The 23,257-nt window shown below is 55.6% G+C and overlaps 1 protein-coding gene across 1 annotated transcript in view; it reads right to left on the bottom strand.

The window, feature by feature from the left end:
- AKAP8L (A-kinase anchoring protein 8 like) overlaps window positions 1–21,835 on the bottom strand; it is a 28,470-nt gene extending 6,635 nt beyond the window's left edge. The window contains exons 1-12 of the mRNA XM_004595977.2: window positions 21,740–21,835; window positions 16,558–16,632; window positions 12,333–12,365; window positions 11,834–12,074; window positions 9,907–10,360; window positions 9,707–9,803; window positions 9,557–9,627; window positions 8,566–8,629; window positions 7,634–7,742; window positions 6,080–6,221; window positions 5,866–5,971; window positions 5,364–5,494 (exon numbers count right to left, since the gene is read on the bottom strand). Of these exons, the coding sequence (XP_004596034.2) occupies window positions 5,364–5,494; window positions 5,866–5,971; window positions 6,080–6,221; window positions 7,634–7,742; window positions 8,566–8,629; window positions 9,557–9,627; window positions 9,707–9,803; window positions 9,907–10,360; window positions 11,834–12,074; window positions 12,333–12,365; window positions 16,558–16,632; window positions 21,740–21,752 (1,536 nt within the window). The 5' untranslated portion in view covers window positions 21,753–21,835. The remainder of the gene's footprint in view (window positions 1–5,363; window positions 5,495–5,865; window positions 5,972–6,079; window positions 6,222–7,633; window positions 7,743–8,565; window positions 8,630–9,556; window positions 9,628–9,706; window positions 9,804–9,906; window positions 10,361–11,833; window positions 12,075–12,332; window positions 12,366–16,557; window positions 16,633–21,739) is intronic.
- Between the last annotated feature and the right edge of the window lie 1,422 nt (window positions 21,836–23,257).

Genomic DNA, 23,257 nt, shown 5'->3' with positions numbered 1-23,257 from the left:
ACCAGTGGATGGAAGATCTTCCTCTCTGTATATCTGACTTTCCAATTAAAAAAAAAAAAAGCTTGATAAAGAACTGCAGGTACAACAGGCCCAAGGAGCGTCCCCCAAAGACAAACGTACAAATGTCAAAAGCGCAAGGGCAGATTCTGCACGGCACCAGCTGTTCGGATGAGCACTTACAAGGGAGCCCTGCTGAGGTTCCAAGACTGCTCCTCCCAGACGAAGCCGGGGCACAGTGGATGCAAACGTCAGACAGCTCCAGGGAGAGAGCTCTCTTACCCAAGATGCCTCTACCTGGCCAAGTAACGGCACAGCAGACATTCAAAGATCCACAGAGACCTCCCTGGGGAACACCCAAGGCGTGCTTCAGGCTGTGTCGGTCAGGGCTCCACCCACGAGAGCGCTCCACGCAGGCGTGTGACAGCCCATCAGCAGCTCACACTGCTTCTCCTCGCTTCTTGAGGGACTGGAGAAGCAATCAGGCGAGAGAGAGAGAGAGAGAAAGAGAGAGAGAGAGAGAGCACGCGCGCGCAAAGGCTCACATATCTGCTTTCCTTCCTTCCCTGCACGACTTTCCAAGACAAAGGTGCCAAGGTAGTAACTGACAGGACGCCGCACGAGACAAAAGGTTATACGCATTGTTCTGTGGAGGCGTTGCAATCCTGAGAGTGCCCGCTGCCACGCGGGAAGCTGGGGACCAAGAACTGTGCTGTCCCACACCGAGGGCCCTGTGCTGCAGCCGGACCCAGCGGGGAGATGGGGCCCCAGGAAATGCAGGGATGCCTTCCCCCACCCCCCCGCTCGTCAACTTCCTCATCTCTGTGGCCCTGCTGCATGTCACTCCTTACACCTTTCGTTTCAAAAAAATAAAAAAATAAAAAAATCTATTTCTTTTTATTGATTTTATTAGAAAGGCAAATTTACAGAAAGGAAGAGCTTCCACGTTAGTTCACTCCCCAAGTGGCCACAAATGCTGCCGTGAAGCCGATCCGAAGCCAGGAGCCAGGAGCTTCCTCCAGGTCTCCCACATGGGTGCAGGGTCCCAAGGCTTTGGGCCGTCCTCCACTGCTTTCCCAGGCCACAGGCAGGACGGGAAGCGGGGCCATCGGGATTAAAACCGGAGCCCATATGGGATCCCAGGCGTGCAAGACCTGGACTTCAGCTGCTAGGTTACTGCCCTGAGCCCTTCCCACTACATTTTTTTGGTGTTACTTTCTTAGTCGCTTCTCTAGGTCTTTTCTTTTCAGTATATACAAACTTCTCAAAAGTCTGCTTCCAATATCATAACTTAATTCCAATAAGATTAAAGTGGGCTTTTTTTTTTTTAAACTTGGTGAATCTATTAAAAATATTGCTAATGGTCCTTTGCTTCAATGTCAATGTGGCTATGTGACTTCTACAAACTCTTCACAAATACACAGAGTGAGAGAAATCCAAAGGTAAGCAGACACCTTGGACCAGGCAGGACTTGTCATGGGAGTCGGCGTGTCAGTCGTAGGCAGCAGGGCCCACCGGGACCACAGTGTCTGTCTGTCATCCCTGGAGAGCCTTCCATTGCAACTGTGAAGGTCAGTGACCGGGGCAAGGCCTGCCCTGGACCGTCGTCGAGTCTGTTATGTCCCGTCACTCACCATCTGCTGCAGCTTTCCAGGCCATTCGCTTGTAGGAAGGAGAAGAAACCACGTACAGGTGCCTCTCGCGAATCTACATGCAATGCCCAGTCCGCCTTCTTTAAGAGCAAGGGAGTGGGGCCTTTGCTGCTGTGGCCTGGGAAAGCAGTCGAGGACGGCCCAAAGCCTTGGGACCCTGCACCCGCGTGGGAGACCTGGAGGAGATTCCTGGCTCCTGGTTTCAGATCGGCTCAGCTCCAGCCGTTGTGGCCATTTGGGGAGTGATTCTCATCAGACGGAAGATCTTCCCCTCTGTATATCTGCCTTTCCAATATAAATTAAAACAAAACAGAAAAAAACCCACCAGAATTCTTCTCTTTTCTTTTTTTTTTTTTAAAAAAAAAAGTGTCTGGGTTTGAGTCCCCCGAGACAGCAGCAGCAGGAAGGCTCCAGAACATGGGTCCCTGCCACCCCCACAGGAGACGTGAACTTTGTCTCTGGTTCTCGCTTTGTCTGACCCAGCCCTGAATGTTACGGACAAATAACATGAAAACGAAACATCTCTGCTCTTCAACAGCAAACTAAAAGGGAAACCTGAACTGGCTATTCCAATAGTAGATTAAAGAAAAAGCTGAATTCAGGGCCCGGCGTGGTAGCCTAGCAGCTAAATCCTCACTTTGCATGTGCCAGGATCCCTTAAGGAGGCCAGTTCTAATCCCGACAGCCCCACTTCCCATCCAGCTCCCTGCCTGTGGCCTGGGAAAGCAGTGGAGGACGGCCCAAAGCCTTGGGACCCTGCACCCATGTGGGAGTCCTGGAGGAAGCTCCTGGCTCCTGGATTCTGATTGGCTCAGCACTGGCTGTTGCGGCCACATGGGGAGTGAATCAGTGGACGGGAAGGTCTTCCTGTCGGTTTATCTGCCTTTTCAACACAAACATTTTTTTAAAAAGATGAATACAAAAATGGTAATAACGAAAGATATGATTTTCAAAGTGATGAAAGGGTCCACGGAACAGGAGGATGGAACATGCCTAAGTACCGGTGTAGCTCAGAGAGCACCAGACAACTGAGAGGAAGCTCCACCTGAAACAGAGATAATCCCACAGCAGGAGCTGCTCTCAGGGAGAAGCCTGGCAGGAGAGTACGGGAGGAGGCGAGCGCAGGTCCCTGGGCCTACGAGAACGCCCTGCAGACGGCAGAACACACCTGCTTTACAGCTGCACAGGAGCAGTGCCAGCAGGGACCACACGCCAGGTCCTACGTCTGGCCTCAACAAAAATGGACTACAATCATGTTTTTCAAGCACATGGGATAGAATTATCAAGCAGGGGGCCAGGAGTTGTGGGGTAGTGGATGAAGACGCTGCTTGAGGTGAATACAAGCACCAGTGGTTGCTTCACTTCCCACCCCGCTCCCTGTTAATGCTCTGTGAAAAGCACTACTCGATGGCCCGAATGCCTGGGCCCCCGTCACCCATGCAGGAGACATGGATTGAGTTTCTGCTTCCTTTCTCAGGCCGGCCCTGGCTCTGGCTGCTGAGGCTGTGTGAGGAGTGAACCAGTAGATGGAAGATCTCTCTCTCTCCATCTCTTCCTGTCTCCGTAAATTTGCCTTCCAAATAACCATGTGTCAACTACACATAGAAACTTCTGGCACGCAGCAAAAGCAGATATTCAGTGGGGAAAAAAAATCATGTGTCTACCTTAAAAAAAGGACATTTCAAAACAACAACGTAATCTTTAGTTTCCTGAGAAATTAGAAAACAGGTGAACGGCAAACTACGGAAGTAAGTAGAAGAAATAAGGATTAGGACAGGAATTAAGGAAGACTTTAAAAAAAAAAAGTCAATGAAATCAAAGGTTTGTTCTTTCAAAATCAAAGTATCAATAAACCTTTAGCACAAATAACCCACAAAGGGTTCGCAATGTGGCCTAACGAGCTCAGCCACTGCTTGCAATCCTGGCTGCTCTGCTTCCAATCCAGCTCCCTGCTGATGCGTGTGGGAAAGCAGCCTACAATGGCCTAAGTACCTGGGATTCCTGGACTTACGTAGGGAGACAGGGCAGAAGCACCTGGCTTCAGTCAAGCCCAGCCCTGGAGGGGTGAACCAGTGGATGGGAGATCCACCTCTGGCTCACTCGCTCTCTAAAACTCCGTCCTTCAAATACATCAGCATTTTTTTTTAATCACCAAGACTCAAATGACTACAATTGGATAAGAAAGAGGGGATATCACTACCAACATTGTGCAAAGAAAATTGTAAAGAAATACTATTAGCAAGTAGATGCCGATAGATTAGAAAGTGGTGAAGAAATGGCAGAAATTCTAGAAAGACATGAACTACTGAAACTGACTCACACGGGAAATACACGTAGCAAACATTGGTTCAATTCAAAACAAACTGTCTACCAACACAAGCCCAGGTGGCTTCACAGGGGACTCTCCAGAGCCCTCATCAAGCCAGGAGAAGGCAGACAACACGCAAACTCATTGTATGGGACCAGTATTACCCTCACACCAAACCTGAACAAACACATCCCAGACAAACGCTCACAGAACCAAGCTGCGTAATCACCAACGATGTCAACATATACAACATGATGCTTCTTACTAGAACAATAAAACTAAAACTATGTAAGCATTCTTTCAGATGCAGGAAAAAAGCATTTGGCAAAAGCCTTTTAGATCAAAAGTTCTAGCAACAAAGGGACAGAAGAGATAGACAGGAAGATCTTCTGCCTGATGATTCACTCCCTAAGCAGCTGCACAAATTTCACTTTCCTCATATCTAGGGATTTGGAACCCAGGAATCTGTTTGGTAACAGCCCCCCCGGTTTTTCTGCTGCCAAAGCCAATGGATGCTTCTCTTCACCCTTGCAGGCCTCAGTCCCTGCACCCCAGATGGAACGCTAACCCTGGTGCCCCAAAATAACTGCCCAGGCAGACCAGAGATGACAAATCCTGAGCTCAGAAGAGGCAACGGTAGGCCGAGGTGCTGTCCTCCGCTGCCATGATGCCAGCCAGACCTGTCCCTGGGTCCCTGGGCCTCTCTCCTTCCGGCCGCACAGCACCCCGAGCCCGACCTGGTCTCTTAGCCACCTCTAGCCTGTTCAACCACAAATCACCCACCCCGGCTTCCGTGCTGTTGGAAAACCAGAGCAAGTGTGCTCATTTCCTTTCCAAAACGTTTTTTTCTTGACCGCATCCTCCCTCCCCACATCCTAGAATCCACTGAGTGATGCTAAGTCAGACACACGTGCTATCCCGGGTTCCTGGTCACTCCCGCCTCCAGCCAGCCTCCCTTCCAGGGTGCGTGTCTCTCCCCACAGGTGCAGGCATTCTTATCGTCCTGTGTTGCAGCATCCGCTCGCCAGCCCTCAACTCCTCCAGAGGGGCTGGAAAGTTCTAGATCAACACCTGAGAGTCTCACGGCATACAGCAGTGGTCTGAGGTCTCAGCGCAGCCCCAGGGAGCGCTCTCAGGGTCACCTTTTTTTTTTTTTTTCCCACTGCTCCGCCCACCTTCTCTGCACACACACAGGAGGGTCCCCAGGCGCCACTACATGGTGAGCCTTGAGTGCAGCTCCCAGGAAAGTAGTCCAACCTCTCTCTCTCTGTAAACTCAGGCTCCTACACAGGGATACGTGCTTTTACCTGCTGTGACGCGTGGGCTGGGCGGATGCTCAGGGCAGGACCTTCCCAGGGGGCTGTCTGCCTACCCGCACGCCGGAGGCAGGCCCTGTGGCCACTCACCCTTCGGTTCCGGTTGTGTTCCATGGTCTTCAAGTGCTTCTGGATAATGCCAAACTGCATGGGGATAAGCAGGTCGCAGGCCGCGCAGTGGGCCGCCTCTACCTTTTTCACAAAATGCTCCATGGCGATTTCTGTCGGGGGGGGTGGGGTGGGGGGAGAAAAGAGGCCGTCACCGCTGGTCCCAGATGTCAAAGCAGACTCAGGTGTTTTAGCAAAACAAAACAAAACAAACTCAAAACCAAGAACAGATGTGAACATGTGGCTGAGCCAGTGGGACACCACCCAGGACTCCCACTATTACGGTGGCTGGTTCTGCTCCCAGTTTGCTGCCAATGGAGACCCTTGGAGGCGGCAGGAGATGGCTCCAGTTCCACAGGAGACACGGAGCAGCTCCTGGCTTTGCCCCGCCACCTCCAGATAGACCCGACAGGCCCTCGGAGACCCAGAGGAGGAGGGCAGGCTGACGCCCTGCCTGGCTGGCCGGGGCTGGAAGCCCCCTCACCTTGGGTCAGGTCCTGATCTCTGTAAATCTGCTGGATCAGACCGTCAAGGTCCTCGACAGTTTTTCGGAGCTCCTCCGTCTTCTTGGTTTTGTTGGTAACGTACTCCTGCCACGGATACACTCATGTTGGTGACTGGGAGCAGACCCCAGAGGGGTCCCCGCCACCCCCCTCACCCCGAGACACTCGAGCCAGCCAATGCCACGCCAGGCTCACCTGCAGGAAGTCGGCTGTCTGCTTCGGGAGCTTGGTGCCTACATACTTAAAGTGCTCCTTGTGGAACTTGCTGTCCAGGTGGCTGGTCATCTCGTCCTCGTACAAGGTGCGGTATTTGCAGAGGGAACATGCAAACTGGATCCTGCCACGGGAGGGAAAGAGGGGGGCTGAGGCTGTACGGGTCCCGGGGAGCGGTGCTTGCCGCCTCACCCAACCCAGCTGCGGGCCCTTTGCTCGCAGGCCTCTGAAGTGCCGTCCAGCCAGGGACTGGTGGGGCTGGGAGGAGACCGGGCCAGAAAGCCTGCAGGCTGCAGCTATGGCAACACAGGGGACCAGGGATGAGCTTTTCCTCCCCACACACAGCAGGCAAGGAGTCGCTGACGATTTGTTGGACGGCCCCGACCGAGGCCCAGCTGGGGACCGGGAGGAAGGATGTCCCGGCGTGAGCCAGGTGGCCCCGACGTGCAGAGTGGAGGACGCAGTCCCAAGGCTGTGCCCGAGAAGGTGCTGCTGCGTCTTCCTTCTGGGGTCTGAGGTGGCCAAAGGCCCGGACCATCCTTTGCTCAGAACACTCGGAGGGGGGCGGGGGATGATGTCGGGTGGGGCAGGGGAACCGGAGGCACGCAGGCCTGGGCACCTGCTGCCTCATCTTCCTCTTCTGGGAAGAGACCAGTTTGAGCTGGAAGGAGGTGCCCGCTCGGCCTGCCAGAGGGCAGCCTGGGTCACCCTGGGCCAGGTGCTCTGTCGCCCAGGGTCTGGGGCCTGGGCTGGAGCAGGCCGCCCCGTGATGGCAAGGGGCGGAGGAGGCCAGCCGCCACCGCCTCCGCCGCCGCTGCTGCTGCCGAAAGACCTCGGGGCGGGTCCCTACCTCTGCCGGACGTCCTTATCTGGGCCACACGGGGTCAGCTTTGTCTGGAGAGCCCAGGGGCCGGGCGCCGGCGAGGCTGAGGAAGGTCCAGCAAGAGCAAAAGTCTAAGGCGGAGGAGGAGGAGGAGGAGGAGGAGGAGGAGGAGGAGGAGGCAAGTGCCAGTGCGGGAGCCCTGAGGGCAGACAGACCCGACCAAGGGGGTAGGGGGGGCGTGAAGGGCTCCACATCACACAGGCCCGGCGTGGTGGGGCCGGCCGGCGGGCAAGGCAGAGGGCAGGCCTGAGGCTGCCACAGCCCACAGTGGCTGTGCCATCTCTCCTGGGCACGGCGGCGGCCTCCTGGCAGCTAGTTGGGGGGGGCAGACACAGGCGCGTGGACCTTGAGTCTCCAGATGAGCAGGCCCCCTCCCCTCGGGGGCATGGGCCCCCCAGTAAACCTAGCACCGGAGTTTCTGGATCCCTGGTCACACAGATGCCAGCGGTCGCCAGGCAGCCACACGGGGACAGGGGAACAAGGCAGCCCTTGGGAGCTGGGCCTGTGGTGGGAAGCAGGGTCCATGCACGGCCGAGCAGGTAGCAACTCCCAAGGGAGGCCAGAGGGCGGCGAGATGGCGGAGGTAACAGCCCTGTTCCGTTGGCGGCAGCCCCGGAGCGAGGCGAGTGAAGGGATGGAGGGAGGCTGGTTACCTTTCCACCATACGGTCTCGCTGGCGCTTCTTCTGCTTGTCTTGGTTCTTCTTGCCTGCCTGCAGCTTGCGTTTGACCTGGCCATTTTCATCCTGGGCGCTCAGGGCCCCTGTGGGAAACAGAAGGGTATATACAGTCACCAGCTCAGCTCTGCCAAGCCGGTGGGGGCAGGGGGCAGGTGCTATGGCCGTTGGCTGAGTCACCCAGTGTCCACGCCACAGGATCCGTGTGAGAGCACCTGCTGTCCACGCGAGGCCTCGGGGCCCACAGGCAGGGCAGGGGGGTATACCCTGAACTGGGCAGGGAGTAGCTGTGGCCTTGGCCGGAGGAGAGGGGGGCGGCCTCACGCTGACCCCTTCACTCGCCAGCATGTCCCTGCTCTCTTGGCAGGGCGGGCCACGGGGAGGCTGGGAGGCGAACAGAGGTTGTCTCGGTGGGGACACTAGTGGCAGAGCGCAGGGAGGCCGCTCACGTGGCCCTGCCCACCCCCCCACCGGGCACCGCGGCAACAGTGGGGCTAAGGCTGGATTTACTGCGAGGTACCTGCTGATGCTCATCACTCAGGTGGGGGGACACGGACTCCCAACAGGGGCTGGAGAGGCGCTAAGGGAGAGGACACGCAAACCAGAGGCGTAAAAACCGCACCAAGGCTCCCCGGCTCAGACACCAGCCCACTGAGGACTTGGTATGGCATACTGGACTCAGGGGACAGAAGGTTGGAGGGGGAATGCCTGGGGGTGGGCGGGGGGATCCCCACACTTTGCTTGCTGTCCCCATCTGAAGGGAAGACCGACGAGGCAAGGACAAGGTCGGGGAGGCCCCGGCTGCCAGGGAGGGCATGCCAGGCCACCCGCGCACGCACGCGCGCGCCTCCCCGGCCTCCAGCAGCAGCAGCAGCTGGAAGAGCTGGCCCACCAGGAATTCCGACTCACCCTTCTCCACGTCTTCCTTCCCTTCTTCTCGCCCGTCTTCCCTCCTCTCCTCGTCCTCTCCTTCCTGACACACAAATTCAAGAGCCAACGTTAAAACAGTGTGACCGTTTGTTTTGGGTTTCTCTCATGCAACAGCCAAGAGACAGGCAGGCACACAGAGAGAAATCTTCTATTTGTATTCGCCCCTCACCCCCAAACAACCAGGTCCAAGCTGAGGCCAGGAGCCCAGCAGCCCCGAACTGCATCTGGGGTACCTCTGTGGTGTCATGACCCCAAATGCTTCAAGCCATCCTGCGCTGCTTTTCCCAGACCCATTTGCAGGGAGTTGGATTAGAAGTGGGGCAGCTGGACCTAGAACCTGTGCCCAGATGGGATGCTGGTGCTGAAGGATGTGGCTTAACATGCCGCACCCTCATGCCGACCCCTTGGTATAGTCATTTAAAATGTCTTTTTGGGCCTGGTGCGGTAGCCTAGCAGCTAAAGTCCTCACCTTGCACACGCTGGAATCCCATGTGGGCGCCAGTTCTAATCCCGGTGGCTCCACCTCCCATCCAGCTCCCTGCCTGGGAAAGCAATCAAGCATGGCCCAAAGCCTTGGCTCCCTGCACCTGCATGGGAGACCTGGAAAGAGGCTCCAGGCTCCTGGATTCCGATTGGCTCAGCTCTGAGGTCTTCCTCTCTGTCTCTCCTCCTCCTCTGTGTATCTGACTTAGCACTAAAAATCAAATCGATCTAAAAAAAAAAAAAAAAAAATCAATACAAAAAGACAATGCCTTTTAGCGACAAGGTCTAGCTCACCACCCTGACCCCAGCCCTCCTGCTGCTCAGCTCCCCCGAAGGAAAACGCATGCGCCTGCTTAGGCAGCTGACACATGTCACCGGGCGGCCCTGCCTCTGGCCCGCCGGCCACCACGCACACAGAGTGTGTGAGCTGGGTCTGCAGGGTCCCCCACCCGCCAAGACAGCAGCCCGGGGCTCAGAGGCTACTTACGGCTCTGGAACCCTTCTCTGCCACCTCGGGGCCTTCGGCGCCTTCTGTGGCCTCTCCTTCGGTACCATCATCTGGGAGGAGACAGAGGAGACGGGTTCAGCCTCGGCACCCCACGGGCGCGTGGGCCACGGGCCCAGGGCTGCCACTCACCATTGTCCGAGTCACTGTTATCCGAGCCATCTGTCCGGGGAGTCTTGCCATCCGGCTCGTCAGGGCTGTTGCCTTGCTTTCTCTTCTTTTTTTTGGTCTGGATCAAAAGAGAGAGAGAGAGGGGGTGGGGGGCGCTGGGTCATGGGGTGTGGCTTCACCCCAGTTGGGAGGCCGGGACGAGGGAAGGCCTGTCCACTCACCCGGAAGTCAGCCGTGGTCCAGGTCTTCCAGGTTCGCCTCATCTGCTTCATGCCATTGCCAAACCCGAAACCCAGGCGGGAGCCAGCAGGGAAGGTGCCCCCGCCGCGCATGCCCTGGAACATGCCGTACCCAGGAATGATGTTCTGAGAGAAGAGGGAAGGCAGCCGGGGGGCACCAGGCATGCACTGGCCCCGGGCCCCCATAGGATCTTCCCACACGCGCCCATAGCCTGATGCCACTGGCCGTCCGCTCCGGGCATCCCGGGCCCAGCCCTGAGCCCTCGGCCCAAACGTGTCGCTGCCACGCATGCGGAACTGGTCACGGTAGGCATCGTACTGGCCCTCATAGGCCATGTCCATCTCTGGGTCAAGGTCGCCATAGTCATAGCCCGACCGGTACAGGTCACGCTCGCTCAGGACGGCCCTGGAGTCACAGGTCTCATAGGATTCATATCTGTAGAGACAGTGGCAAGCATCAGGTGGGACCCCACCAGTCTAGGACCAGCAGCTGGCCCCTAGTCCAACCAGCTGTCCCTGCCCTCCGCCTCCCAGGCCTGGGACAGGCAGCCCAGCCCCAGCATCCACGCCACTGTCAGACAGGTTCCACGTTGAGAGGGGCTGGGGTGGGAGGGCCAAGGGGAAGAGAGCCTCATGTCAGATGGGCCCCCGCTGCCCCCAAGGTCAACGTCAGCCAGGGCTGACAGTGAGGACGTCCTAGTCCGTCACTCTATGGCAGCAGAAAGGCCACGCTGCCGGTGGTGGCCGGAGCTGAACGGCCCACCCGTGTTGTCAGGCAGGTGTAGGAGTATTCCACCCACGTGGGGGGGGTGACATCCATGAGAAACAAGGGGTTGGGCTACTCTCTTCCCCTGCATGGCTGGGGAAAACCCCCGAGCCCCCCAGGCCCTCCCAACCCAGCAGACGTGAGACCAAATGGGCAGTGCCATCCAGGAAAGACCAGCGCACGCTCCATCTTGTCACGCATGGAGCCCAGGGTTGACCGGATCTCCTGGGCTAAGATACAGATGACAGAACTGTGGCTGGAGCCCAGGCCCTGAGGGACCTTCTTGAATTTTCCTTCCCTGGCCTGGGTCTCAGGAAGACCTCAGCAGATAGGGAAGCGCCAATACCGTCATCCCTCTTAGCCCTGCGCCCTGGGTTTCTAGCTGGGTAGGGACTTGAAGCTAGGCCAGCAAAGTCCCCCCCCCACCCCTTCCTCTGCCCTGCAGTGGCTCTGGATCCCACCTGGCCACGCACCTCTGCTCTCTTCCCTACCCCCATGGCCAACCAGCTGCTCTATCCGATCCCATGCCATCAGAGCCTGTAATCTCACCAGGGCCCATGACAGGGGCCGCTGGCTGAGGATCTGGAGTGAGACACAAGGGGCCCAGGCCACCACTCACTGGGTGCCTTCAGGCAAGGGGTGTGACCCACCTGGGCTTCTGTTCTTTCTACGCGCCAAGCTAAGAACACAACTCCTCGTGGGGTGGGGTGGGGGAGGAGTGCTTCCAACGGGTATGCGTTTGCAAGGTGCCAGAGCGACCAGGAACACGACCCATTTCTTCCCTGTCCCTGACAAGGGATGACCCAGCTGGAAGCAGTCCCCGCCACCCTTCTCACCAAGCCCCATCTGTCCCCTGGAGGGAGGGCCGCGGAACGCTCGGCTTCAGGGGAGCCATGCTGAGGGTACAGGGACGCCGCCCAGTCCAGGCTCGCTCCTCCTCCTGCAAGCTGGGGAGAAGCCAACCAACCACCTAGCAGTGGGTGTACGGCAGGGATGGGCAAAGCAGACCCAGGTCAGTGAAGGGAGATACAACGGACCCCAACATCAACAGTCTCTCTTGGAAGCCCCACCAGCAGTGGCAGCAGGCAGTGGGCAGGAGCTGCCCGTGCAGAGGCTCAACCCCCAGGCGGGCGGCCCACTCACCTGTCTCCACCTGAGCCGTACACGCCTCCTTGCATCATGTCTGTCTCCATGTGCGGCGCCATATCTAAGCGCTGGTTAATTCTGGATAAAACGGAATCGGCACTGGTGCCACCCGAGGCACCAGAGTTTGCATTGGCTTCAGAGCTAGGCATTTCCCAAGAGTTTGAAGTGGCCATACCATACCCATAGTTGGTGCCGTTATCCTGGCCATAGCCATAGCCATAACCATAGTTCTCGTAGCCTGCAGGGAGGGAGACAGAGACACAGATGGCGGGGGCAGAGACGGGACAGACAGACAGACAGACAGGCACAGAAACGAGGGGATTTTTCTAGAAATCCCAGAGACGGCGTGGGGGGGGGGACAGGGAACCCAGCTATTCCCGTAGGAACCTCCCATGACTTCCAAAGCCCTCCCCTGTCCCCCACCCCCACCCCTGGCTACACTGGGCAGGGAGTGGCACAGGAACATAGACTCCACTCTCATGGGAATCACACTTGCCTCGGTTTGTCCCAGAGTTCCAAGTTCCATAGCCTGCAGAAAAACAAAAGGGCATGGACGCCTGAATCCCTCTTACAAAGTGGGAAGCGGCTGGCAGTGGGAGACCCGCCCTGACGCCGGGCCTGCTCTGAACAGGTCGCCGTTGACCACGGCGGCTCCTGCTGGGATGAGCAAAAGGCCTTTCGGCCCTGGCTAGCCCCTGCAGGTAGTGAGCTGACCTGCTTTGCACCACTGGGCACGGACTGCATACGCGGCCTGATGCAGTCTAGCCACACCGAGATCATGCCAGTCGAGTTGAGTGCGGGCAGGACCGTGAAGTGCAAACAAAAGTTACAGGACGGAAAAGCCTGGGCTGCTTTGTCCAGGGATGGGTCAAGACATGTGTATACAGATAAGCTGTTCAATGGACAAAACCAAACTTTCTTTTTAATCAGTGTGTTTGTAGCAGGGGGGGAGGAATTCGCACCTGCTGGTTCATTCCTCAGATACCTGCAATAGCCCGAGTCAGGAATTCAACCCATGGCACGATACAGGGGTTGGCACCATGGTGGAGTAGGTTAAGCCTCCACCTGTGGGACTGGCATTCCATATTGGGGCGGGGGGCGCTGGTTCAAGTTCTGTTGCCCCGCTTCCAAGCTAGCTCCCTGGTGCCTGCCCGGGAGAAGCAGTGACATGGGTCAAGTGTTTGGACCCATGTACCCCACGTGTGAAACCTGGATGAAGTGCCTGTCTCTTGCTTCAACTGAAACCAGTTTCTTTGTAACTCTTTCAAATAAATTAATGTTGGGCCCAACGTGATGGCTCAGTGGCTAAATTCCTCGCCTTGTACCCACCGGGATCCCATGTGGGCACCAGTTCATATTCCGGCAGCCCTGCTTCCCATCCAGCTCCCTGCTTGTGGCCTGGGAAAATAGTCCAGGAAGGCCCCAAAGCCTTGGGACCCTGCACCCATGTGGGAGACCTGGAAGAAGCTCCTGGCTCCTGGCTCCTGGCTTTGGATCGGCTCAGCTCTGGCCACTGAGGCCACCTGGGGAGCGAGCCAGCAGACGGAAGATCTTTCTCTCTCTGTCCCTCCTCCTCTCTGTAAATCTGCTTTCCAATAAAAAGAAATAAATCTTCAAGAAAACAAAAAAAAAAAAGAACAACCCTTCAAATCTACCAAAACTCTACTATAGATGAGCTTAGCAAGGTTTACTATAAAACCAATATACAAATCAAAACAATAATCAAATTTCTATGTATTAGCAATGAAAAAAAAAAGTAAAAGCAACATGCCCCATAACACTGAAAATATGAAATACTAAATATAAATTAAAAAAATAGATGTAAAATCCATGTGTTGGACATCAGATGACACTAATAAAAGAAATCAAAGACCTGAAATCTTAGAAAAGAAATACTGGGCCCAGCGTGGTGGCCTAGTGGCTAAAGTCCTCGCCTGGCACATACCAGGATCCCATATGGGCACCAGTTCTAGTCCCGGCTGCTCCACTTCCCATCCAGCTCCCTGCGTGTGACCTGGGAAAGCAGTGGAGGACGGCCCAAAGCCTTGGGACCCTGCACCTGCGCAGGAGACTCAGAAGAAGCTTCTGGCTCCTGGCTTCAGGTCAACTCAGCTCCGGCCATTACGGCCACTTGGGGAGTGAACCAGCGGATGGGCGATCTGCCTTTCCCATAAAACTAATCTTCTAAAAAAAAAAAAAGGCCAAATATACCAAATCAATCTATAGAGTCTATAGTTTCAGTAGAATCTATAAGTTCAAGACCATCTCAGTTAAAATCTCAGCAGGAATTGTTTTTTTTAGTTAAGATTATTTAGTTAGTTATTTAAAAGGCAGAGTTGCAGAGAGAGAGGGGGAGGGATATAGAGAGTGAAGCCTTCCATCTGCTGCTCCACTTTCCAAAAGGTCGCCACGACTGGAACTGGTCCAAAGCCAGGAGCCAGGAGCTTCCTCTAGGCCTCCCACATGGCCCCAGGGGCTCGAGCACGTTGGCCGTCCTCTCCTGCTTCCCCAGGCGCGTTAGCAGGCAGCTGGATCACAAGTGGAGCAGCCGGGACTCGAACCCTTGCCCACATTGGATGCCAGCACTACAGGCAGTAACTTCACTTGCTACACCACAGCGCCAGCCCCTGAGTAGGAATTTTTGTTTTGTTTTGTTTTTCAAGATTTATTTATTTTTATCGGAAAGGCAGATGTACAGAGAGGAGGAGAGACAGAAAGATCTGCCATCCTCTGGTTCACTCCCCACATGGCTACAATGGCTGGAGCTGGGCCGATCTGAAACCAGGATCTGGGAGTTTCTTCCGGCTCTCCCACGCAGGTGCAGGGTCCCAAAGCTTTGGACCGTCCTTGACTGCTTTCCCAGGCCACAAGCAGGGAGCTGGATGGGAAATGGAGCAGCTCGGACATGAATCGATGCCCAACCGGGATCCCGGGCATGAAGGAGAGGACTTTAGCCACTAGGCTACCATGCTGGGCCTTCAGTAGGTTTTTTTTATTATTATTATTAAATACAAAACTGATTCTAACACTTCTCTGTGCAAAAGCAAAGAAACTAAAATACCCAAGACAAGTTTGGACAAAGAACAAACCTATAACAGGTTCACTGACTCATTTCATACTTACTATACCACAATGAAGACACTGGGATCCCTGGAGAAAAATTTAGATAGAGAAATCAATTGAATATAGAGATAGCAGAGTCCAGAAATGGAATACTTCACAGGGTCCCCCTGACAAAGGTACAGAGGCTGCTTGGTGGAAGGGGACGATGGTGCTGGGACACCTGTGCCCCCACAAAGGTGGCCCTTGTCCTCCTTAGACCGGGCACCTTTACCGAAACTAAGTGGGAGTGGATTAAGGCTAAATGGAAGTTGACTGTGACCTTGGGTAACGCACAGGCTTGGGCGAAGCCAACATCCCAACCCACAGAAGGAAAGACGGGCCAACAGGACCACATCAGAATTAAGACTGAAAAGCCACGACAATAATAGAACCATCAGTCACAGGTTGGAAGGAAGAAACAAAAATTTCCAGGTGGCCTTTCCAGTGACAAAACTCGGGTTCAGGTCATTTATAGAAATCCTGGAAAGAAAATATGTGTTAAGAGATGGCTACTTACGGGACAGTATTCGATGAACAAAATGGAAGGCAGGGGAGGCAGGAGAGGAAAGCCACCCAAAGCTACGTACGTCACAGCTCCTTACTCAGTTTCAAAGCTTCGTTAAGTGTCCCCTTTCCCTGCAACTAACAGGTCACACCCGGGGCACTGGCTCAAGTTCATTTGCTCAGCCTCTCCCAGAGCAACACCAGCTGCGCAAGCGCAAACAAAGGACCCAGCTCAATAACCCCGACACCACCCTCACTCCGCCCAGGGACGGCCTTCTCAACAGGGTGGCAAGGCACCCAGGTGCCCCCACAGGCCAACACAGCGGTATGTGTGAATGCTGCGAGGGCGCGCTGCCTCTGGGTTAGATGCCTGATGGGCTCTGCTTTCAAAACTCTGCTGGTTTACATACTAACCCGAGAGAGAGAGAGAGAGAGAGAGAGAGAGAGAGAGAGAGAGAGAGAGAGAATATGAATGAGAATCTTCAAACTGCTGGTTTATTCTCCAGTGGAACCTGGAGACGCCAACCAGCTCTCACGTGTGTGTGCGGGCAACCAAGCATTTGGGCCATCTTGTGCTGCCTCCGCAGGAGCAGCTGTGGCCCCGATGGTGGCGGGGATACCGGCACAGCAGGCGGCAGCTTTAACCGCTACAGCACAACAGCAGCTGGGCTAAAAGTTATAGTTTGATCTCTGCCTGGGGGTGGGGTGCAGGTGGGGTGGGGGGGCATGCTGGGCTTTGCACTCAAGATACAAAGTAAGCTCCCCGTGGGGATGGTTCAAGTGTGAGTTCACTGAAGATCTAGACTGAACTTGGGTTCCTGGCCCCTGGCTGGCCATCTGGGGAGGGAACCAGGGGATGGGATCTCTCTCTCTCTCTCTCTGTCTCGCCTTCTCTGTTTCCGCAATAAGCAGGGACGACATGCTGAAGGATTGAAAGGAGAATGGATCCATCCCTCACGGCCTCGCCTGCTCACAACCTGCCTCCTAAGGCAGCGCTAGCTACTCAAGTAACCCATCCTATCGACTCACACAGCTTTGGTTTAGGCAAAGCGAGACAGGGTGACGGCGCGGCTTAGGGCCATGAAGAGGGCTTGGGACCGCCCTGCAGAACTTACCATAATCGCACGTGGGCTGCGCACTGGTGTCCGAGTATGTGGACTGCAAAGTGGTCTCAGATCCCTGGACAAAACCTAAACATACGCACAGCATGGTTAATTTCCCCCCCGACCAAGTGACAGAGAGGCGACTGCAAACCACCCTTGAAAACACACCAGCCGGCAGGCCTTCCCTTCTGTGCAAAGTCACCCAAGCTACCAGACTCGACACTTGAGGAAGACCCTCAGAACCTACCACCAGCGGAAAGAAAGATGCGCAAGGCGGCAACTGATGTGGATACATGAATATCACTCAGTTAAGTGCGGTCAGCGCTTAGTCTGCGCCTGCTCCCCTGTATAGGACAGAGCAAACACCACTGTGTGCGCCCCATACATGAATATCACTCAGTTAAGTGCGGTCAGCGCTTAGTCTGCGCCTGCTCCCCTGTATAGGACAGAGCAAACACCGCTGTGTGCGCCCCAGTTTTCCCACACTGGGATGGGCACCTGCAGAAGCAGCAGAGATGCTGTGCTGCTGCGGATGCCCACATCCTACAGGAGAGGGTCAGCACACCCCCAGCTCTGTCCCCCCCCTCCAGCTTCCCCGGGAAGCAGCAGTGACGTCCTAGCCTTTGGGTCCCTGGTACCCGCCCAGGGACACCAAGCACCTGGCTCCTGGGTTTCAGCCTGGCCCAGTGCGGTTACTGCAAACCTTGTCAGGAGTCAACCAGTGGAGACACTTCTCTGTGTCTCAAATAACAAGAATACTGCCACTATCTGGACGCAAACCCTAGGAATTCCCCTCCCCCACCCCCACCCCCCACATACAGATGGAGCGGCCCTAAGGTAAACATCCAAAAAATTTCCAAACCCACCACTTTTTTGAGTGCAAACAGAACACCACTCCGCACCTGACCCCATGTACCAAGCTACTGTACGAAAAGCAAACACAGCAAAGATGTTTCCGAAAACTACCCTCGGGCTATGTGTCCAAGGTATATATATGAAATATCAACAGATTTCATGATTAGACTTGGGTACCCATCACCGAGAAACTGCCTTACTGTGGAGGCAAGTTTTCCAAAATTTAAAATATCATCTGAAACCTTCAACATGCTTCTGGCCCTGGATGCTTCCAAAATACGATACCCCATGTGTAATAGGATCTTTTTCTAGCTTTTCAACTCTCAACCTGTTCTTCAGCTGCAAATGGATCAGTAAGAACTAAGGAGAATTCACTTCTACTGGAAACCGCCGCCAATAAAAGGCTGACTATCGGCCTGGTATGATAGCCTTGTGGCTAAAGTCCTCATCTTGCATCCGCTGGGATCCCATAGGGGTGCCAGTTCCTGTCCCGGCAGCTCCACTTCCCATCCAGCTCCCTGCTTGTGGCCTGGGAAAGCAGTGGAGGACGGCCCAAAGCCTTGGGACCCTGCACCTTGGCTCCTGGCTTCAGATCATTTCAGTTTCAGCTATTGTGGCCCCTTGGGGAGTGAACCAGCAGACAGAAGATCTTTCTCTCTGTCTCTCCTCCTCTCTGTAAATATGACTTTAAAATAAAAATAATATCTTAAAAAAGGGGGGGCTGACTACAGTATATCATGACTAATTCTAACATTTGTGCTAAACTACACCTTAGAATGTATTTTTTTTTAATTTATTTATTTTTATTCGAAAGGCAGATTTACAGAGAGGAGGAGAGACAGAAAGATCTGTCTGCTGGTTTGCTCCCCAAGTGGCCAAAACAGCCGGAGCTGAGCCAATCTGAAGCCAGGAGACAGGAGCTTCTTCCGGGTCTCCCACGTGGGTGCAGGGTCCCAAGGCTCTGGGCCGTCCTCCACTGCTTTCCCAGGCCACAAGCAGGGAGCTGGATGGGAAGTGGAGCTGCCAGGGTTAGAACTGGCGCCCACATGGGATCCCGGTGCGTGCAAGGCAAGGACTTTGACGGCTACGCTATTGCACCAGGCTCCCTTTACAACTTTTCAGCATATCCAAACGGCCCTCCACCACTCCTCTTCCTCACTGGGGACCATCATTAAACCAGGCTCCCTGGATACTCGAGCTGTGACTGCAGCAGGGTGGAACTGGCTACCAAGTGTCCAGTGCGCAGCTAACAAACACAGGGCAGAGACACGATGGACCAAAAGATGACTCATGTCCTGGGTGGAATGGAGCGAGACTTCCCGCTCCTCGGGATGGCATGGACTCTCAAAGTAAGACTTCAATTTCACTTCCAGAATCTTCCATCTACAGTATTTCCGGGGGGACCACAGCTGATCAAAGAGCTGCCATTCTAGCGCAACTACGACTGTAGACCTACTAAATGCGAGCAGGAATACACGCAGTCAGCCAGTTGTGAGGAGAGGTTGTTCGTTCAGGGGAGAGGGGCCCTGGGTTTTCCCTGAGGGGGGTGGGGGGAAAAGATGAATACCATCCATAGGACTGTCAACGATGGGCCTGGTGTGGTAGCCTAGTGGCTAACGTCCTCGCCTTGCACACATCAGGATCCCTATGGGTGCCGGTTCATGTCTGGTGCCCCCACTTCCCATCCAGCTCCCTGTTTGTGACCTGGGAAAGCAGTGGAGGACGACCCAGAGCCTTGGGACCCTGCACCCACGTGGGAGACCCGGAAGAGGTTCCTGGCTTCAGATCAGCTCAGCTCCGGCCGTTGAGGCCACTTAGAGAGTGAACCAGCAGACGGAAGATCTTCCTCTCTGTCTCTCCTCCTCTCTGTAAGTCTGCCTTTCCAAGAAAAAGAGCTAAATCTCCCCCACCCCCAAAAAAAGACTGTCAACCCTTCAGGGCTCTGTGAAAACGGCTGCTGTCCCTCCTGTCCCCTGCCTATGTTTCATGAGCAGCTTTCGGGACAGGCCCTCTGGACCACAGAGCTACAGTTCAATACAAATAAACTCTTAACTCGTTCATAACGCATGCCCCTCTGGGTTTGATTCACCAGCCTGGTACAGTAGCGGGCGCAAAAATAAGAACCATTTGACCCTAGAAACCTACGGACCTCTGTTATCTCTTCGGCTGCACAAAAAGCATCTTTCGTCTTACTCTTTCTTTTTTTCTCTCGAAGCAATGATGCACCGTGACAAAAAAAAAAAAAAAATTTAGAGGACAGCTGGAATTCAGTAATGTCGCTCCCAACCTCTGACCGTGACCCAGAACAGCGAGACAAAGGCATGGAGGAGGATGCTTCGGCAGGAAGTAGCCCCAGCTGGAAACAATAGGATTTGGGGGGAAAGACTGTCTGTCTGTCTCGGTTAACCCCGGGAAATCAGCTGTCCCATCAAGCGGACCCTCCGGAGAGCACCATGCGGGCACCTGGCACCAGCATTGGCATTCAAGTCACCTGCTGGGTGGGGGTGGGGCGGGGCGGGCAGGATGGTCCCAAGAGCCCACCTCAGTGGAACCTCATGGGGGGACCCCCTAAACCACAATCACCCACTTCAACCGCCTGAGGCTCGCTAACGCAGAGAAGCGGTAAGATAACACTTTTTTTTTTTTCTTCTACTTCAACAGAACAAGACCATCCTGCCTCTTGGGTGAAGGCTTGGTTCTGGATTTTTCTGTCCTGTGTCTCAGCTGCTCATCTCTTTACCCTGAATATTGGAACCAAGGCATTTTAGCCTCCAGAGGTCCCAGGTCTTGGCCTGAAAGCCAGCAGCCAGCCGGAGCTGCGAGCCAGGCTGCCGGTGAGTTCAGTGGCCTGACTTGCAAGCCGCCCAGCATCCCCAGCCCAGCAGCAGGCAGGGAGTAAGCTGTCCATCGCCTCATGAGCTCCGAGACTTGCTGCCCAGCCAGCCCCGGAATTACAACCTACAAGAGTGGGTGGCTTGGCCGTGTCTGACTGCTCCAATTCCACTTCCTCCTCCAAGATGATAAATGCTCTATTATGAAATTTATCTCAGAGCCTCCAAACCACTCTTATTATGATTTTTTAAATTTCGTACACGATCCTCCCCCTAAACACCACAGAACCGTCCAGCACATTGGTCAGGGGGCTGGGGGGCACTCCGTGAGGCATCCTGGGTCCCATCCACTAGATGACTGCAGCAATGACAGGGCCCGGGAGGGGGCGGGGGGGGGGCAAGGGGTCGCCAAGTTAGGGACCCACTGCTATGATAAAAACCCATCCAGAGGGGTCACAGAAGGGACCCTGGGGGTTCAAGGTGGAGCAGGTGACCCAGGAAACCAAACCTGTGGCCACTCCGCCACCGGGGGCCAGGATGGGTGCAGGCTGGGTCCACAGCTCCTGGCTGGCCGGCTTCCTCCACCCACTGTCAGGGCAGTACCCTAACATCGCCAGCCTGGGCCATGCAACGAGGGGGGGGCTTACACTGTCAGGCGAACCCACCCGCCTCTCTAACGGGGAAGCACTCCAATTGGGAGTGCTGGCGGGCAGTACAGATCACGGGGTATCCACAGTTCCCCAGCCTAGATGAAATGTCTCCACTCAAAACTGCCACCTCCTGCAGGCTTGCCCAGCCGACCCCGTGCCCGTTCACCTGCTGCAGGAAGATCTGCCCTTCTCGCCTCTAAGCCCCGGCTCAGCCCCTGGTCGTGTCGCCCAAGAGCGCACGGCTGCCTGCCACCCTCCATCCCGATTCTCTCGGGGGGCCTGGCGCCTCTCCCAGCTCTGCAGCGGATGCAGGGCAGGTGGGCGGCGGGGAGGCAGGAGAGCTGCTGCAGCGTTTTGCAAGGAAAACCCTTGAGGGGAGGTGGTGGAGAGCGAAGCGCGCAGCAGCAATGGCGACGCAGCTCGCTCACGGAGCGATCCAAATAATAATAATAATAATAATAATAATAATAATAATAATAATAATAAAATAAAAGGCCTTGGCCAAGAAAAGGGCAACCCGAGGAGTCGAGATCTGAGGAGCTCTCCAAGGCCAAGGACGGCGGAGGGCTCTCTCTCCAAGGCCAGGGACGGAGGTGGGAGGCCCTGAGCGCGGCGACCCGAGGCTGTGTGAGTCGCCAGCTGAGGCGTCGAGGCCTCCTCGGGAGCGCGACCCTGCAAGCGACCGGTTGCCCAAGGCGCCATTTTGTGACCAGAGAGAGAGAGAGAGAGAGAGAGGAGAGAGAGGGCAGTGACCGGTTCCCCGGTGCAGGAGGGGGGCGTGAGCAAGCCAGGCTTGCCTCTGGCGCGTCCCTATCCAGCCCCTCCCTGGGAGGCCGCCCCCCACCCCGGCAGGCCCACCTGTGTAGCTCATGGGTGCGGCGGACACGAGAGCCCGGACACTCGAGCAAGCTCCTCCGTGCGCGTCTGACGCTCCGGTGGCGGCGACGATCCCCGGGAGGGCCCCCCTCCTTGTGCGCGTCCCCGGGCCCCGCCTCCCGACCGCATTGGCCAGCGCTGGCCTCACAATGCATCCCTATTGGGTGACCTCGCTGTCGCCTCTCGGCGTTTGGGGCTTCTGATTGGTTTCAGGGGCTGCCCATCTCACGGGATGCCCGCCCGGCTCCCGCCTTTCCGTTACGGCCAGCTCGCGTCCATTGGCCGAGCTGGAGTCGAGGGGAGGGGGATGGGGAGCGAGGAGGAGTTGTTTGGTGGAGTTTGTGGAGCTGGGGGGGGGGCGGGTTGGTGTCCTACGGGAAGGCCCGAGGTCCACTCGCGACGTGGGCGGACGCGCACCTGTGCGCCGGAGCAACCCAAGGGCCGACGGTGTTAAAATAGTACAGGAGATGACACAGCTAAAGGGGGGAAAAAAAAGAAAAATCGGCTCGGTGGCAGGTGCAATGCGTTGTTATCCGTCATTAAATAACGTATTTGCGTTTGTGCACGGCGTGTCTGTTGCTTAGGTAATCCAGCCGTTTGTGGCGTGGAACATCTCGAATGGTACCTCGCTTGTGGGGGGCTGCCCCCGGACCCCCAGTGGATCCCCATGTAAAACTGAGCCTTGGAGTTTGTCACTCACTCCTGGCCACGGACACTTCAACGTAGATGCTGGGGGTTTGCCTTGTAAACCCTCTTGGCTTGCCCTGGTCTTTTGGGATTTTTGCCTTGGGCTCCGCCTTCTGTCTGGAAACCAGGGCCAGGGGGATCGCCTAATGTCCTCGCCTTCCATGAGCATATTTGTGTCCCGCTGGCCCCGCTTCCCATCCAGCTCCCTGCGTGTGGCCTGGGAAAGCAGTCGAGGACGGCCCGAAGCCTTGGGGACCCTGCACCCGCGTGGGAGACCCAGAAAGAAGCTCCTGGCTCCTGGCTTCAGATTGGCTCAGCTCCAGCCATAACAGGCTGTTTGGGGAGTGATTCAATGGCCGCAGGATCTTTTCTGTCTCTCCTTTTCTGTGTATATCTGCCTTTCCAATAAAAATAAATATTAAAAAAAAAAAACCCATTAGGCTATACAATTATAACTTGATAAGCTGCTGTGTTTCCACGTTTCTCGAAGTCCCCTATTGCTGGCCCGCTGTGATTTTTAAAATACTTGGAAGAGCCAAGTGACATGGGAGGGTCCAATCTTCCATCTGCTGACTTAATCTCTAAATGCCAACAAAAGCCCAGTGCTGGGCCAGGCTGATGCCAGGAGCCAGGAATTGCAGCTGGATGGCAGGGACCCAAGCATGTGTGTCACGGGCCACCTCCCGGGCGCATCAGCGGGAATGAAGACTCGATGCCAGCCACTGCTGCGTGAAGCAGGCAGCCCAAGCTGTTGCTTGACCGCGGTGCCACCATGCCTGTCCATCTGTGAGGACCGTCCTCGACATCCGTGGG

This window comes from Ochotona princeps, chromosome 33 (genome assembly GCF_030435755.1).
Source record: "Ochotona princeps isolate mOchPri1 chromosome 33, mOchPri1.hap1, whole genome shotgun sequence".
NCBI classification, from domain to species: Eukaryota; Metazoa; Chordata; class Mammalia; order Lagomorpha; family Ochotonidae; genus Ochotona; species Ochotona princeps.
This window is presented reverse-complemented; position numbering and strand designations above follow the sequence as displayed.